Raw genomic sequence first — 16,284 nt, 5'->3', positions numbered from 1 at the left:
TCAAAACATAAATTTTCACTTTAAATGTGGCAGCCATTCAGCCATTATCAAGAATGAAAGTAAAGTGTGTATACAACTAAATATTTGACATTTGTGCCATGTTTGGTTAAAATCGGCTCATGCATGTCAGAGATATAGGTGGACATGGATGCATGCATACATGAATGTACACAAACCTGGATTCAAGCGTAGTAGTACTCCCATTGGTTTTGCCTGTTGGTGACAAATAATTTCAGTTTATCTCGAGATGGTGCAGTATGCATTCCTTCACATTTCAATGCGTTTGGCAATTTCCTATGAAGGAAATAAACAAATAGGCCCAAGCAACAGTACTTAGACTTCCTTTTCTTGCCTGTGAGGGATAGATGGGACACATAGTGTGCATCTCGACAGTGGAAGGTGTGTAAACTATTTGTAACACAAGCAAATTGTGACAATAGCAGAGTGCTTTAATATGTGTTCAGGTTGTAATTTGTAAGTTTCTTTCTTGACTTTTGTCAAATTACTTCCCTCTGCCAGTTGAATACTACAATAAGATACTACTCGGAGTACATGTCTGAAGTGTGGGTCAATTATACATACATTTTATACCCAGTTTTCCATGTTTTTGTACATCCTTGTTGTGCATTTTACTGTACATCTGTATTTTTCAATGTCAGTTGTTGCAAGATGCATTTCCCTTGAGGGATAATAAACTAACAATATAAATATCAACTGGTGTCAATTTTCTGTTGAAAAAAAACAAGACTTGCACGAACACAAACATATTGCTGCATCCACCATAAAGTTGATAAACGAGAATAAAATTGTTTTAAGTGTGTATTTATTGATTAATTACCTCATACACCAAGAAGAAAGCCAATGGGAAACAATATTGAAATACTTGACAATTCTGATATTAACATGCTCAGGAAAGTTTGACAAATAAAATAGACTGGTCTATTATGTGCATGTATGCAACACAATTCTTAAACTGACAAATTTTGCCAATATATTTCTACATGAACATCATATACATGGTCATATAGGGGCCAGCACTGGATTGCTTTAGTTGCATTTCTATCTATACAAAATACATTGTTTACAATTTGGAATTGTTGGGGATGAGAAAAGCCTAAATGTCATCCTGAAATCATTTTTTTGTAAAATACTTCAATTCCTGTCAAATTAATTTAAATGAAAATATAGCAGTAAACATGTACAACAAGAGCATATAATCAAACCATTAAAAATTACTTCATGCAAAAATAAAGAGTTTTCAGCTTATAGCTGCCATCTTGGATAACTCCCAGAATCCCTTGAAATGTCAAAGGTCACAGATCACTTTTTGAAATGGTTAAAATATTTCAATTAAATATTGTTACAAACATCACTCTTTTGTAATCTACAAAGTTCAGTACACTTACATTTCAAAGACAAATGTCTGGCAAGAATGAATATCAAATATAACCTTTGACATCGTGAGACATTGTGGGAAAAATCAAAGATGGCTGCTATAGGAGTACAGAAGTGTGTACCAAAATTATCAACATTTCTACATCAAAGTACATAATTCAAAACTTTAGACATACACACCACTCACTTTACAACAAATGACATGAAATTCAATACATAAGATATCAAAAAGGGGCAAAAGAAACCCAAACATTGTGTTATCCCAAACTTGTGATTTGCTTAATTTTGTAATGCAAAAATAATTTCAATTACCATGTGACCTCCAACTAACCTTTCCATAGAGAACATTGTAGTGTTTGATTTGGAGAAATAAAACTTGACTTTTAAAAACTAAAAAAAAATGTTTCTTTCATCACCTTTGCCACAATAAACCTGGCTTTAACCTCAGAAAATGTACAATTAGGTTCCAAGGAAACAAACTTTTCCTTCAGAATTGTTACAGCACTCAATCATAATAACTAATAACCATTTGAAGAAATGAGAAAAATAAATTACTTAACACATACAGGATAGCATAATTAGAGAAATATCTTGGGGGTTTTTTTTGGAAAGGCACAAAAATTACTATGCTGCTCCTACTTATAAACATTTTCCTTCTACAAAATAAGTCCTGATAAAAAACAAAAAAAAATGTTTGAATCTCTCGTAACAGCTGAGAATTCAAAACGAAAACCACTGACAAACCTTCAAGGGCAGAAAGGGAACAATTTTTCTTTTCACACAAATATCTCTCCCGATTAAAATGATGTGATTTACCACAAACGTTAGAAGTATGAAATATGTATCTATAGAAATTTTACTTCTAAACCTTTCTGTATTCCAAACTTTGTCGATGTGCAGCATATGAATAAATCAAACCTGGATTTTCCCATCAAAGATCATTCCAGCAGTTCTGTCTTCCCAGAATAGCAGAATTACATTAAAGTTAATTTCCCCTTGTGTGATATCAGACTACAACTTTCAAATTCCACTCCTGAATGAAGCAAATATTTCACAATCTACACAGCTTGCCCTAAGAAGTGAAATGTCAAAAGTCAAAGTTTAAAGGTCATATTGCACTTCCCTAAACCCATGAGGTTAGTCAAATTTTGCACCAATTGATACTATTTTTTGCAGTGATGTGACAATTTTAGGGAGAAAGAGTGAATCATTTTGAACTTGTGTTTAAAAACACACAGCCATGAAAAAAAGTGCCAATGACACTGAAATGTGTCTGACTATTAAACTAAATCTCTAAATGGTGTTTGTAGTGTAAAACATTAACTGTAAACCACCTTTAAACAGTGTAATTATGTTTTTTCAAATTAACATGATAAAATTCTTTGAACTGAAGAAAATACATTATCGCTATCAGTCACCCAGTGATAAAGAGAATACTAGTTCAATATTCTACAAACAGCGCCCTCTGGTGACAACATATTGCAATAATATATTCGCTAAGTGAGAAATAACTTACTTTGCAAATATCTTGTTCGAGAAACGTTGAGCTGATTAAAAGCACGTTAATGAGAATCTTTGAAGTCTTTACAGTCATAAATTGATAAATCATGACGAAAGGTTTTTTGTTTTTGTTTTTGCATTTTATCACTAAGACTTTGTGCTGAATGAAAGTTGGTTATGGCCTAGAAATCTATACATTGTTTCTTTCAAACTTAAGTTTCTTGCAATAGATTTCTTAAAAAATATTTGTGAAATCTTTGGTCAGCTACACATAAATCATGAGAACAGAAAATGACAAAGTACAAATTCACAGACAAATTACAAATGCACAATATCTCGTGTGACGTTGGAATCAAATCTCTCAATGATGTAATATATTTTGGACTTTATATTATTACAATGTATCATACTCGACCATACACAATACCAATCCACCAAATTATGATATGATATTGGAAAAGACCTAGCCTGGCGAAGAGTTTTTAGGATAATCTAATTTTACCATCTGCACATCTTTGCAAGTACTTTCCTCTGATGAGAACCAATGCGGATAAAAAGTATATATTGGTGTGTTGTGAGTGTCAAGATAAATTATATTTACCGGTAGTGCCCCTCAAAAACAATGAATACATTTACAGGTAATACATTACAAATCCACTAATTTTATCAAACAACTTCTGCTTTATATTGCTGAGGTACCTGACCAAGTGTATTTGATGAATCACATAGGAAAATGTTCTCCAAATTTTAAATCAACCTTGCCCACCCCGATCCTGCCCACCCCCACTGCCAACCAACCCCATATTGAAATAACTTGACTATTATACATATTGGGGATAAAATCACCCAAAAAGCTACAACTTGTAGTATTACTCATATCTTCAGAATGTTCAAATCTTTCAGTATACCCCTTTATATTTTAAATAAACATATGTACTCACAAATGTCAGTCATATTACCTTCTTTCTCCTGAAAAATTGAGCTCTGTATCGAGAAAATGTCTAAAGTATCAATTGCCAACTGTTTTAACGGATTCCTTGTACAGTTCTAGCAGCAGATAAGGAAGAACGCACCTCTTACAAATTATATATAAAACCAAACTATTTCATATACTTAAGAAACTTCAATATATGAATCTGGTAAACCATTGTGTGCAACTGTCAAAAAAATTATAAAATTACCATGTTACAGCTGATTCGACAAATTAAAGAACGATAATGTTTACATAGATGTTGATAGTAGTTTCAAAGTTAGTTTGCAAGTTTACTTCACTTTGCCTGAATGAATAGACATCTTTATACGGGGAGTTTTCTGCTTTTCCTTGACTAAGTCTTGCTAACACTGCACATGTTTAAAGCAGAAATACTTACTATTGTACATAGAAGCTATATCATTAAAAACTAACACAGACATCTTTTCTAAATATATGCATGGCTGTCCCTCTAATATTTCTTCACTGATTTCAAAACTGGGTGGGTTTTGCTGAATACAACTTAAAAAGCAAATTTTCACATTTTGAGGTGCGTTCAACCTTAGTTCAATAAGAGTTCTGCCTGTACTTAAATGTCCATAACAATATACCGTATTGTTGTTAAAGTTGTTTCGTGAAATGTTTCCCTTAGTCAACTTTCACTACACCATAAATCTTGATAACAAACCACAAACAGGAGAAGAACCCTATAGAACCTGTAACAGAAAAAATAGAAATTTATTAGAACTTTCTCCTGAACTAGTAGTTTTGCAAATATAGTGGATGTAAGCATTGTTATTTAAAAAGTGTTAATAAATGAAATGAAAGATAAAATCAATGTGACTTCTAGTAAATTCTACTTACCACAGAACAAGAAAAACAGTAAGACCATGATACCAGTGTAACCGAAGTATAAGACTGTACTGGCCATGCCCTCAATGGTCAATTTGGATACAAAGTAATGAATGCAGTAAATAAATAGATACACGGCTGTGAAGCCACTGGTCAGGAAGGACCTCCACCACCAGTGATAATCCTGTAAATTAAACAAAATATTTACATAAGTACCATAAGCAAACACATGAATTTGTCTACACGTGTGTCCACACACATGCACACATACACATGTATGTGCACACACAGACAGACACATGCACACACACACACACACACACACACACACACACACACACGCACACACGCACGCACGCACGCACGCACGCACACACACACACACACACACACACACACACACACACACACACACACACACACACACACACACACGCGCACGCACACACACGCACACAGATGGTTATGTCATCTTTATATCACTATTGAACATTTATTCCAGTATTAAACAGAGTATATGAATGAGATTGTCTGGTTGATCAGGTTGTACATGTTCTGTTGGGAAATCAATTTTACCATAGAGTGCTTTATAGGCCATGGTAAGTCGGGAACACTTTCACTTGTTTTCCGTTGGGAAATCAATTTTACCATTGAGTGCTATATATGCCGTGGTGAGTCAGGAACACTTTCGCATGTTTTTCTATGGGTTCCAATGGTAGGATTCTTAACACTGGTATCGGTTTTGGTATAGCAATCTTATGTTTGCTCATTATATTAATAAAATACTTGTTTAACTTACCTCAGCACAAAGGTGGAAATAACATAACAAGACTGTAGCCTCTGAACAAGTGATAATCAGAATCACACAAACTAAGAACAGGAACCCAAACATATAATACATCTGATGAGACCTACACAACAAAAAAGAAACAAGAACATTATTGTCAGAGTAGAAAAGAAATCAAGGTTTTGGTTTCCTAAGGGACGATCACACAATGTCACATAATCTCAACAAATGAACATCATTAAATGAACGTTCACAAGTGCGACATCAAACATTTATATATGATGTAACTTTGATGAGCACTGTTGCGGTCAATCACACCACTGTGATCAAAGTAATGTAAAAACATGATGGTAAACATGTGAAAATACTACCAGAAACCCAGCACCATATCTCACATCAGAAGTCAATTTTAATCAACTTATCAACATCTCAGTAGTGAATACACAAAATAATAAGTATTATCATTGAAGGAGTGAAACTTTTCCGTCAAAATTTAGATGTGTGAAAATGAAGTTCAGCAATCGCACTGATGCTAACCCCCCCCCCCCCCCCCCCCCCCCCCCCAGAATGATGTTCGCTTATTGAACTTGTGACATTATGCATAAATTCATAATGGTAAACACATCAAAATATTACATGAAACCCAGCACTGTATGTCATATTAGAAGTCAATTTTAATCAACTTATTAACATCTCAATAGTAAATACAAAAGCTATTATCATTGAAGGAGTAAAAGTTTTCTGTCAAAATTTGGTTAGAAGTGTGAAAATGAAGTTCAACAATTGAACCCTCCCCAAAAAACAAACGATGTTTGCTTAGAGAGCATGAGTCAGACATTGTGCGAGTGTCCCTAAGTTCAGGGTTCGTACACTTAAAGCAAAACAAAATTCCAGGACTTTCCAGGGGTTTTTCCGTCAGTTTTCCAGGGGTATTCATATTGATTTTGGCCATTTTCCAGGGGTGTTGACACTAAAGTATATTTTTTGAATGACATCTAATTGTCTGATGTGGACGAGAAAAAAAATTAACAACAGTTCCCATATGTCACAAAACATTTTAAAGACAATCGACACTATGCAAGATGTTGGTTTCAAAACCATGTTTGCAAGCTAAGATTAACGGAGAAACCTCTGTCATACTCCCTAAGTAAGATTGAGTCACAGCATTCGTCAGTCTAATTCAGACATATCCAGAAAAATCAATTAAAAACTAAAGTTTGTCCTCGTTATTGTATGGTTTGATGTTACTAGATTTATAAGTCACCTAAAATAATTTTTTTCTTCAAAATTTAGAATAAAAACGTCATTTACGTAACAAAATTTCGAGCTATGAATAACTGAATACATTCATCGCTTGTGTCTCGATGTTTATGTATGGATGCCACGAGTTGCGGAACATCGTGATTTCTCAACTCAACTTGACCATTGACGAATGTTACTGTACCGACAACATAAAACAGTAGTTTATTCTTTTAGAACATGTAACACAAATACCCATTTATCGACGACATAAAAGTCACAACCGTACTTCCACAACCGGGAAATTCAACTGCACTTCCCAAGGCCCATGCCCTAGCTAGTATTGCCAAGAGCTTGTAGTATGTCGACTCGTACGATCGTGCGCCGAACTTGTAACAATTTCTAATCGTGGTTGATGATGCTTTGATACTCACTACAATGTTACGATAATCTTGTTAACAGACCTACTGTTACCCCCGGCCGGGACGTTACAATATCATGTCCCTGAAATGAGGAGTAGCAATATACGCAAGAGCAAAACAAACACTGCAGCAGCGCCCCCCCCCCCACCCCCCCCACTCCCCCCACTGGTTGTGTACTATACTTTGCAGTTATAATTGAAACCACAGTACACAATCTTACAGATTCATACTCCAGATTCATCATATCTAGAGTTTCACATCTGTTTGAAAATCATTCATTTATGGTGGTTATTACTACAACCTTTTCTCAATCCTCAGCAAGTCAAAAGTTATCCACCATTATTATGGCAAAAAAGAAAAGAAAATTCTGACAATAACAACTTACCAGATACTGTTTAGAATGAAAAACAATTGGATAAAGATACATCCAAAGGGTAAAACACCACCCATCACTATTCCTGGCAAAGGTCTGGTGTAGAAAGACTGTTCTGGGATCTGTCTGGGAATCTGATTGGTCCTAACTGGGAATTCAATAGGCTGTGGACAAATCAAACAGGTTGTTACATCTCCACTATGGTACATTCCTTTAGCTGGAAATTCAAGACACTGAACAGAGTTTTAGAATGTCTACACCGAGCTTTGTAATTTAATATATACTGCAAAATAGATATTTTCACCATGGATATTTTGTGATTTTACAGTATTCAGCGAGTGTTCATAGACTAATTTTTACTAATTACCAGACTGGTATATTGTGTGTATGTAAAAGAAAGCACACTGGTCACTACTTATTTTAGCGTTTTTGTTTTCCTTCAATATAAGTGGAAATAAGCCTTTATCAAAAACTTTCCAGGTTCATAGTAATATAGACATACACAACACTATTTGCCTTGACAAAAATCTTCATGGTTTGATCTCACTATTGGAGTGTCAAATATGTTGAAATTCTCACCACAGTAACTGCCTCATTTTGAAAGTTATGCCTCAGCTAGACAATGGATCCTAGTTCACTCATTAGAAATATGTCTTGTACCTGTAGTTTACATATCACATGTTGTACTTTCACTTTTGTGTAATATTTATATTTGGCACTCATGGCTATTTACTTATTCAATTTGCTTGCCAAATACTCCTTTCTTATATAGGAAATAAACTGCAATTCAACCCTGTCTTACTAGATTTCTATATGACTACTTCTTACCCTCTTTTTAAAGCCAAGGTAAGCTCCGAGGAAGATGAGTGGGGTTGAGACACCAAACCAGAGTCCAAGTAGAGCCAGTAATGTTGTAAATGGAATAGCTGCAGAGCTTCCTTCTCCCCATAGCACCAAGTTGAGAATAAAGAAATCCACAAACACAATGCCAGGGATGAAGAAACAGGTCATCAATACATTGGACTTCCAACGTTCACCACCAAATGCTGCATAATAAGAACAATTCAAAAAGATCAATATTCAGTTTTATCTTACTTTCTCTGTAAAATTCATTGTCAATATAAAGTACCTAAGCTTAAGTTTTTGTATGAAACTTGTAGTATGTAAAGATTACTAAAGTCATGTATGCATGTAGTCACACACACACACACACACACACACACACACACACACACATACACACACAAACATACATACATACATACATACATACATACATACATACACACATACATACATACATACATACATACACACATACATACATACATACATACATACATACATACATACAATCATACAATCATACATACATACATACATACATACATACATACATACATACACACATACATACATACATACACACATACATACATACAATCATACATACATACATACATACATACACACATACATACATACATACATACATACATACATACATACATACAATCATACAATCATACATACATACATACACACATACATACATACATACATACATACACACATACATACATACATACATACATACATACATACACACACACATACATACATACATTCACACATACATACATACATACATACATACACATACATACATACATACATACACATACATACATACATACATACATACATACACACATACATACATACATGCATACATACATACATACATACATACATACATTCACATCGCTGTGAAACTAGTTGAAGATTCTTCTTTTTTTGTACTTATTTACTATTGATGTGTTACACACATAATATTATAATCATTTCAACACTTTAAAATACCCACTTTTATACATTCTTGCAGCAACATATCCAGCTGGGGTTCCTAGACACACAAAGACAACTAGTACACAGGTCATCAGTGCACCACGGTTAGCTGGTGACAGGAATCCAAGACAAGCAAACACTGCAAAAACAAATAACATGCACGTCTGTCAGTTTATTGTACTGGGTGTACTATAAATCACTAACAAGTTATATGCTGGAAAAACAATGAAATAAACAAGTTAAATATTTTCAGATGTCCAACTAAGATATACTTTGTCCAAATACTGTATATACAAGAAGAACAATTTGTTATTTTTTATATACTAATATTCTTTCAACCAGGTGGGTATTTGTTTGTACAAAAAATCTATAAGTTGGGAAAATAGAAGATTCACAACTTTTTTTCCCAAATTCTGTTCATATTCATGGTATATTCTATAAATTCTTCTTTGTACTTTTTGTAGAATATCTTTTTTGAAAGAGACTCACTTTTTTTTATAACCAAGGAGTCATATTTAACATTAGAATTGATACTGAATATAGATATTTTAATGGATTAGGACACTTACCAAGGGTGATGAAAACCATGAAGATAATTTGGGAACCAGTACCAAGGAGGACAGACAGCAGCATTCCTCTTCTAGGTGGACGGAATACATCACCATGGACTAACTTCCATCCAAACTCTTCCTGGGCATCTTCCTGGAAAAGGGAAAGGAAAGGAGAGTATTGAGTCAACAAGTTGGTCATTGGAAACTTATGAATTGACACAGCCATGTAAAGCTGATGCAAATTTTGTATAAATACTGTCACAAGAGGGCGCTGTTTAAAAGCAATGCAGTATAACCTCCTAACATGTTCTGAACAACTTATATTTATTATAAGGTATGGATTAGTCAGTGAGACTGGGACATTAGAGTCACAAATATGTAAAAATCAGTGTTAGAATTAGACTCCCTAACATACTAAAATTGTACAGGTGTTTCTATATTTTAATCATATTGAGGGTATGATGATAAATCCTTCTGTGGTTCCATTTCTGCATTGTATTTACTTTGTAAGAAAGCAAACAGTGAACTCAAACTTGATGGCAATGAAATATGATGTATTTACAGTCAATTTAGAGGTAGGTGGGGGAGGGGGGGCAATGAAATAGGATAATAGGTGTACTTACAAGAGTCAATTTGGTTGTAGGTGGGGGAGGGGGGCAATGACATACCATAGGATGTACTTACAGCTGAGTCTATTTGGAGGTAGGTGGTGGTGGTGGTGGTGGTGGGGTAATGAAATAGGATGTACTTACAGTTGAATATATTTGGAGGTAGGTGGGGGGTGGGGGGGGGCAATGAAATGGGATCTACTTGCAGCGGAGTCTATTTGGAGGTAGGTGGGGGGGGGGGGGGGCAAAGAAATAGGATGTACTTACAGCTGAGTCTATTTGGTTGTAACGGGCAATATCCTTGTGGAGTGTTCTCAGCATAATCATAGCTACCATACCAGACAAGAATAGTACAATCACCAAGGAGTTCATGATACTGTAAATAATCAACATACATATAGCACATTCAAAATAAGTGGTAATGAAAACTGACAGATCATTCAAAATTAGCAACATTGAAATATCAAAGTATTCACCACGTATTTGAAACAAAGAAACACATATAAAGCCATTTGTATAATATCTACTGAATTTTTTCAACCAACTTTACACCAGTCCTGATAATTACAGGTGAATGACTGGACAAGACTGACAGACAATGTGCCCAGTGTTGATAACACTATTTCAATAAACTGGTGTTCTTATATGTCCTTGCTCATTTCTGAACTCACAAATACAGGAGGTCATAACATTAGAGTTCTGGCTTTTATATGACAGAGCAATGTTGACAGGATTTATCGAAAAAAAATTGTAAAAATTGTTATCACTGGGTACAGTGTCTTTTAGGTGTGTCATTGACTGCTCTTTTTGGATAGCAATTATTTTAATGAGTGCAAGTTGTTTTGAAGTAAACAAGGAAGATACGATACTACTGTGGAAAAATTACTCACCTGAACCACTGAATGTTTGTATGTGGCATGGAGTCCAGAATGTAATCCCATCGAGATGCCCACTTCACTCCAGGGTTAGACTGTAAATGAAAGTAGGTAAAAATCATAGTCTATCAGTCTGGCCATCTGGATGACAATATGAAGAGATGTGATCTTTTTGGTTGTTGAACAATATCACAGTATCTTCACTTACGTGTGCAACCTTCGTGAGTTTGAAAAACTTCTTGATATAAATTGCACTCAGGATTAACCCTTGTATGTACTAAATCATATGCAAATGAGGATACAATTGTTTGCTACACACAAAATCGCATGATTGCGCTGTATGATTTTTACGATATTTATGGAAATTTGCCATTTCAGATCAACATATGTAATAATAACAGAACCCATGACATGGGTATTAACACTTGTGTTTGCATGTGTTCTAATGCAATTTCACTCACGAAAGTACAAGAACAGAGAACATTGCAAGTACTTGTGCAAATACCCCCCTCCACCCCACAATACACCCACCCCCGAGTATGCCACACTTGCAATTGCATGTCATGGGGTTCTGTCAACAAATATGAATCGACTTCCTCACACACAAAACCCCCGAGAAATGACTACAATGTGTACATGCGAGTGACAATATCTAACATAATGCAGGACTTCTTTCTTAAAACTAAGAGCATATTATAAATTCATTCATTGTATCATCTTACCTCAAATGAGACTGAGTAGGTGTAGTTAATTGTGACATCCTTAAATGCAGCAGGGATGGCCATTGGTTTAAGGTTATCATCACAATCACCTGATTTCTCATGTTTCAAACTGAAAAGTAAAATAACACAAAATATTACAAAATCTAACAATAATAATGGAGTGAAGAACATCATAAAAAGCAATCTTGAATCACTGAATTACGACCATTTCGTCTCACTCCCTGAGAAATTTTGTCTAACCTTAAATCACTCACTCGCTCACTCACTCACTCGCTCACTCACTCACTCCCTCGCTCGCTCACTCACCGTACCCTGTATTACAATAACAATTACAACAGAAGCAGTTGACAATATGTTTTAATTAACATAAGTTGTTGAGTAAGTCTCATGCATCACTTCTAAAAGTAACCTGACATGGGCCTTTCTGAATACCTTGAACAAAAATGTTTCTATAAATGTTGATATAATACTGGTACTGGTTTCCTAATACGTCTGCAAGACTACAGTAACAGTGATCACAAAAATGTAATGCTTAATTTTTTTTTTTTAAATGACATGAGTTTTTGAAGGCAGTAAGCCTTCTTCCTCTGAGGTAAAGTGGAAATAAAGAGTTATGGTACAACTAGTAGAGAGTAACTCCTGAGAAACAATATATACTAGTCAGATAATCTATAATCTTGTAGCTGTAAATAAACACAACTCAACCAAACTTTACTTACCTTCTTGGTTCAAGTCTAGCAGACAGTAATCTAGCGGCATTTGCAAGGCCCTCTTCTTCAATGTTATGATATGTAATCTTGATGTCCACGTGGTTGAACAGATAGTAGGTGTCTGGCTCACTGTATAAAGGCTGTGCAGCAATAAGGGGGAAAATGACAATATTTCATAAGTTTTTCTTTACTGGGAATGTAAGAATATGACAAGAAAGGGGTTGTCGTTGTAAGAGTGGTTAGCTTGTAAGCCTCTTACATCTACAGAATGGGTTCAAACCTGCCAAGCATCAGCTGGGTGACTCAAACTTAACCAGGTTTGTGTTTATATAAGAAGGGTGATGTTCAGTATAACCCTGCTGAACAACACAAGTTTTCTCCGAAATGTCAAAGTCGGGTTAATGCTTGAAAGGATGTGGCTTCAGCTACATGTGATCTTTGGGTTACACCAACAAAGATGATAAGATCAGAGTATGAAGGCTTTGGATATCACTTACGTTGATGACACAGGCATCTTTTGGCACCTTCTTGGAAGTGACGTAGCAACCAACAGGAAAACCTGGGGAACAGTACTTGTTGGATCCGTCCTGTGCTTCTACATCATAACACCATGTGACTGGCATATTATCAACAATCCTGTAAACACAAGAAATATTTAAAGTGGCCATATGGATGAAACTGGCTATTTATCTTGGAATTTTAATTAATAAAACAACTCTACTACATTTATCTACTTGGAAATACAATGTGAAAGAATACAACAAAATTCAATGAATATAGCTCTCAGCCTGTCTCAAACTTTGCTAAAACTACCTACTAACAGCCAGTTTCTCTATTGAGCTCAAGTGTAATTGTGTAAGATTACAATTGAGCTCAATAGAGACACTGGCTGTCAGTAGGTAATTTTAGCACAGCTTGAGATGGGCTTAGAGCTATATTTGATCAAATTTCATTGCTTATATAAACATTTGACAAAATTAAGAACAAACATCGCCTGTGTCGAGTGGGATGTTCAGTATGCTGAAACCAAAACTCAGCACACACCTTTGTGCCTCTGATTAGAAAACAGTTGAGATTTACTATCTTGTACAAAGAACAACAAATTTTGACAGAATACTGCTTAACATAGCAAACATTTCATGAAGAATATCACAGCATACAAAAAGTGTCAAAAGACAGAGTTTAGGACACTCGTGTGGTGTTATCACCTGAGGTTTTCCCATGAACCCTTGCAGGAAATTTTCCAAATGCCTGAACACATGTCCAAACATATTTCAAATGTGGCAGAGCTTCCTTACAAGAGTTCAAAATTGAGTAAGTTATCAAAGTGATATTTCATCACTCCAAATCATTTGTACATTGACAGCAGTGATCAATATCAAGTGTACTCAATGTAGAAATATGTTTGAATAGGAATTTTCCTTTCTTAAGGCTAATCATGAAAGCACTGTTTATGTCTTACCAATGATGTTGATAATTCTGTTTGATACCATCCAATAAAAACTTCAAATGCTTGGCTCTGTCCTTATCAGCGTCTTTGTACACCTTCTGGCACAAATTTTTACATTTTTCTTCCTTATTGAATGTTATCTGAAAAATCAACCAAAAAAAGTTCCATTATTGACAGAAAATTATTTCTGAATCACAAGAAATCAATATTCTATAGTTCAAGCTATTAAATACAAAATGGAAAACATGACGCTTAAAAGTTCTGATTTTATCTACCTCTAGAAGAATTCATATACATGTACATAAATATTGAATGTCTGTGCTTGTGCCAATGTCTGTATATTTGAGTACGTGTTTCAGTCTGTCTGTTTCCAAACATGATATACTCTTGGTGATACTCTACTAATTTCTAATACATGACTTTTGTATGTGTTGTAGACACACACAGACACAGACACACACAGACACACAGACACACACACACAGACACACACACACACAGACACACACACACACACACACACACACACACACACACACAGACACACACACACACACACACACACACACACACATGCACAATGTAATGTACGCGTATGTATACAAGTCAAGACTTGTTAAATATGTGGCATACACTATAACTGTTACAATTCATTGTCAATGTTCAGATGTATGGACCATCAACACCGGGGGTAATTGTAAATGAAACAGAGGATGTGAATAATTCAAAGGGATGGAAATGTCATGAATGTGAATGCTACCATTTTTGTGTTTTTCTTGATTTGTCACTTTATTCAGGTACCCGTAGTGGTAGTAGTACTTAGTAATGTTGACCTGTATGAGAAACAGTGTGCCCTCTATGCCAATGTGACGAACATAATTTTTAGTGACATGCCAAAATCAGGTGTTCCCCTATCTCTTTCTATGTGGTGACTCACAAGAATTCCCAGTTTCACCATTTTGACTTATAATAACAGTATTTAGCTATCATTAGAGGGCACAAACTGATGAGAAATATATGCCCAGATATTTTTATTAAAAATCTGTGAGGAATTGTTTGTCTTGTTGTAGATAGAGAAATTGGAGGTTATACAATTAGCCAAATTCATATTCTATGCAAGTAAACAGTGTGTGTGTGTGTGTGTGTGTGTGTGTGTGTGTGTGTGTGTGTGTGTGTGTGTGTGTGTGTGTGTGTGTGTGTGTGTGTGTAGGTAGTTGGTATGTATGTATGTATGTGTGGGTATAGAGTACATGTGTGTATGTATAAGTATGTGTATGCATGTACAAAAATGTATGTGTGTGTGTGTGTGTGTATGTAGGTAGGTAGTAGATGTGTACATGTATGTTCATACTTGTAAGTCTATGTGCATTATGTAGGTACGTACGTACGTACGTACGTACGTATGTATGCATGTGATGCGGTGTGTGTGTGTGTGTGTATGTATGTGTGTGTGTGTGTGTGTGTGTGTGTTTGTTTGTTTTCACAGTAATACTCATGTCTTTGTATCATTTTCCATTGTTTGCTTTGTACAAGATCAAAGTACTGAATAAATCATACCGATATATCATGTCATCATTATGACATCAAATTATAAATTTTGCTTTTCATTATGCTTTCATTGGGTAAATTTGTCTATAAATAGCAAGTTGCTATTTTGGATTCACTTTCATTCAAAATCTATTTTCAATGCTGTTATTGATTTCACTTTCTCTCAGAGAAATAATACAATACTGTGAACTCTTCATAACATAAATACACACCAATCTCTTGCATAAACCAGGGGCACCACCACTTCATTCAACAAAACCAACTATGGACTCAAACTTTCAAAACAGAATATTTTAAATCCATGAAATATCTACGAGGAAAAACTATTATTTTTCTATCATTACTACAATCCTGAATTAATATCCCATCAAAGTTCCATGTGCAAATCTTTTTTTATTGACCATGAAACAAGATAAATCTCAAATAAAAATTAC

The 16,284-nt window shown here is 35.0% G+C and overlaps 1 protein-coding gene across 1 annotated transcript in view; it reads right to left on the bottom strand.

Moving 5' to 3' along the window:
- Positions 1-841: 841 nt before the first annotated feature.
- LOC144441934 (transmembrane 9 superfamily member 2-like) overlaps positions 842-16,284 on the bottom strand; it is a 23,697-nt gene continuing 8,254 nt past the window's right edge. Inside the window, exons 4-16 of the mRNA XM_078131203.1 lie at positions 14,315-14,442; positions 13,350-13,488; positions 12,862-12,992; positions 12,143-12,251; positions 11,436-11,515; positions 10,813-10,921; positions 9,956-10,088; positions 9,406-9,525; positions 8,367-8,584; positions 7,551-7,702; positions 5,517-5,628; positions 4,730-4,901; positions 842-4,581 (exon numbers count right to left, since the gene is read on the bottom strand). Of these exons, the coding sequence (XP_077987329.1) occupies positions 4,514-4,581; positions 4,730-4,901; positions 5,517-5,628; positions 7,551-7,702; positions 8,367-8,584; positions 9,406-9,525; positions 9,956-10,088; positions 10,813-10,921; positions 11,436-11,515; positions 12,143-12,251; positions 12,862-12,992; positions 13,350-13,488; positions 14,315-14,442 (1,671 nt within the window). The 3' untranslated portion in view covers positions 842-4,513. The remainder of the gene's footprint in view (positions 4,582-4,729; positions 4,902-5,516; positions 5,629-7,550; positions 7,703-8,366; positions 8,585-9,405; positions 9,526-9,955; positions 10,089-10,812; positions 10,922-11,435; positions 11,516-12,142; positions 12,252-12,861; positions 12,993-13,349; positions 13,489-14,314; positions 14,443-16,284) is intronic.

The sequence above is a fragment of the Glandiceps talaboti genome, chromosome 11 (assembly GCF_964340395.1).
Source record: "Glandiceps talaboti chromosome 11, keGlaTala1.1, whole genome shotgun sequence".
Taxonomy (NCBI): Eukaryota; Metazoa; Hemichordata; class Enteropneusta; family Spengelidae; genus Glandiceps; species Glandiceps talaboti.
This window is presented reverse-complemented; position numbering and strand designations above follow the sequence as displayed.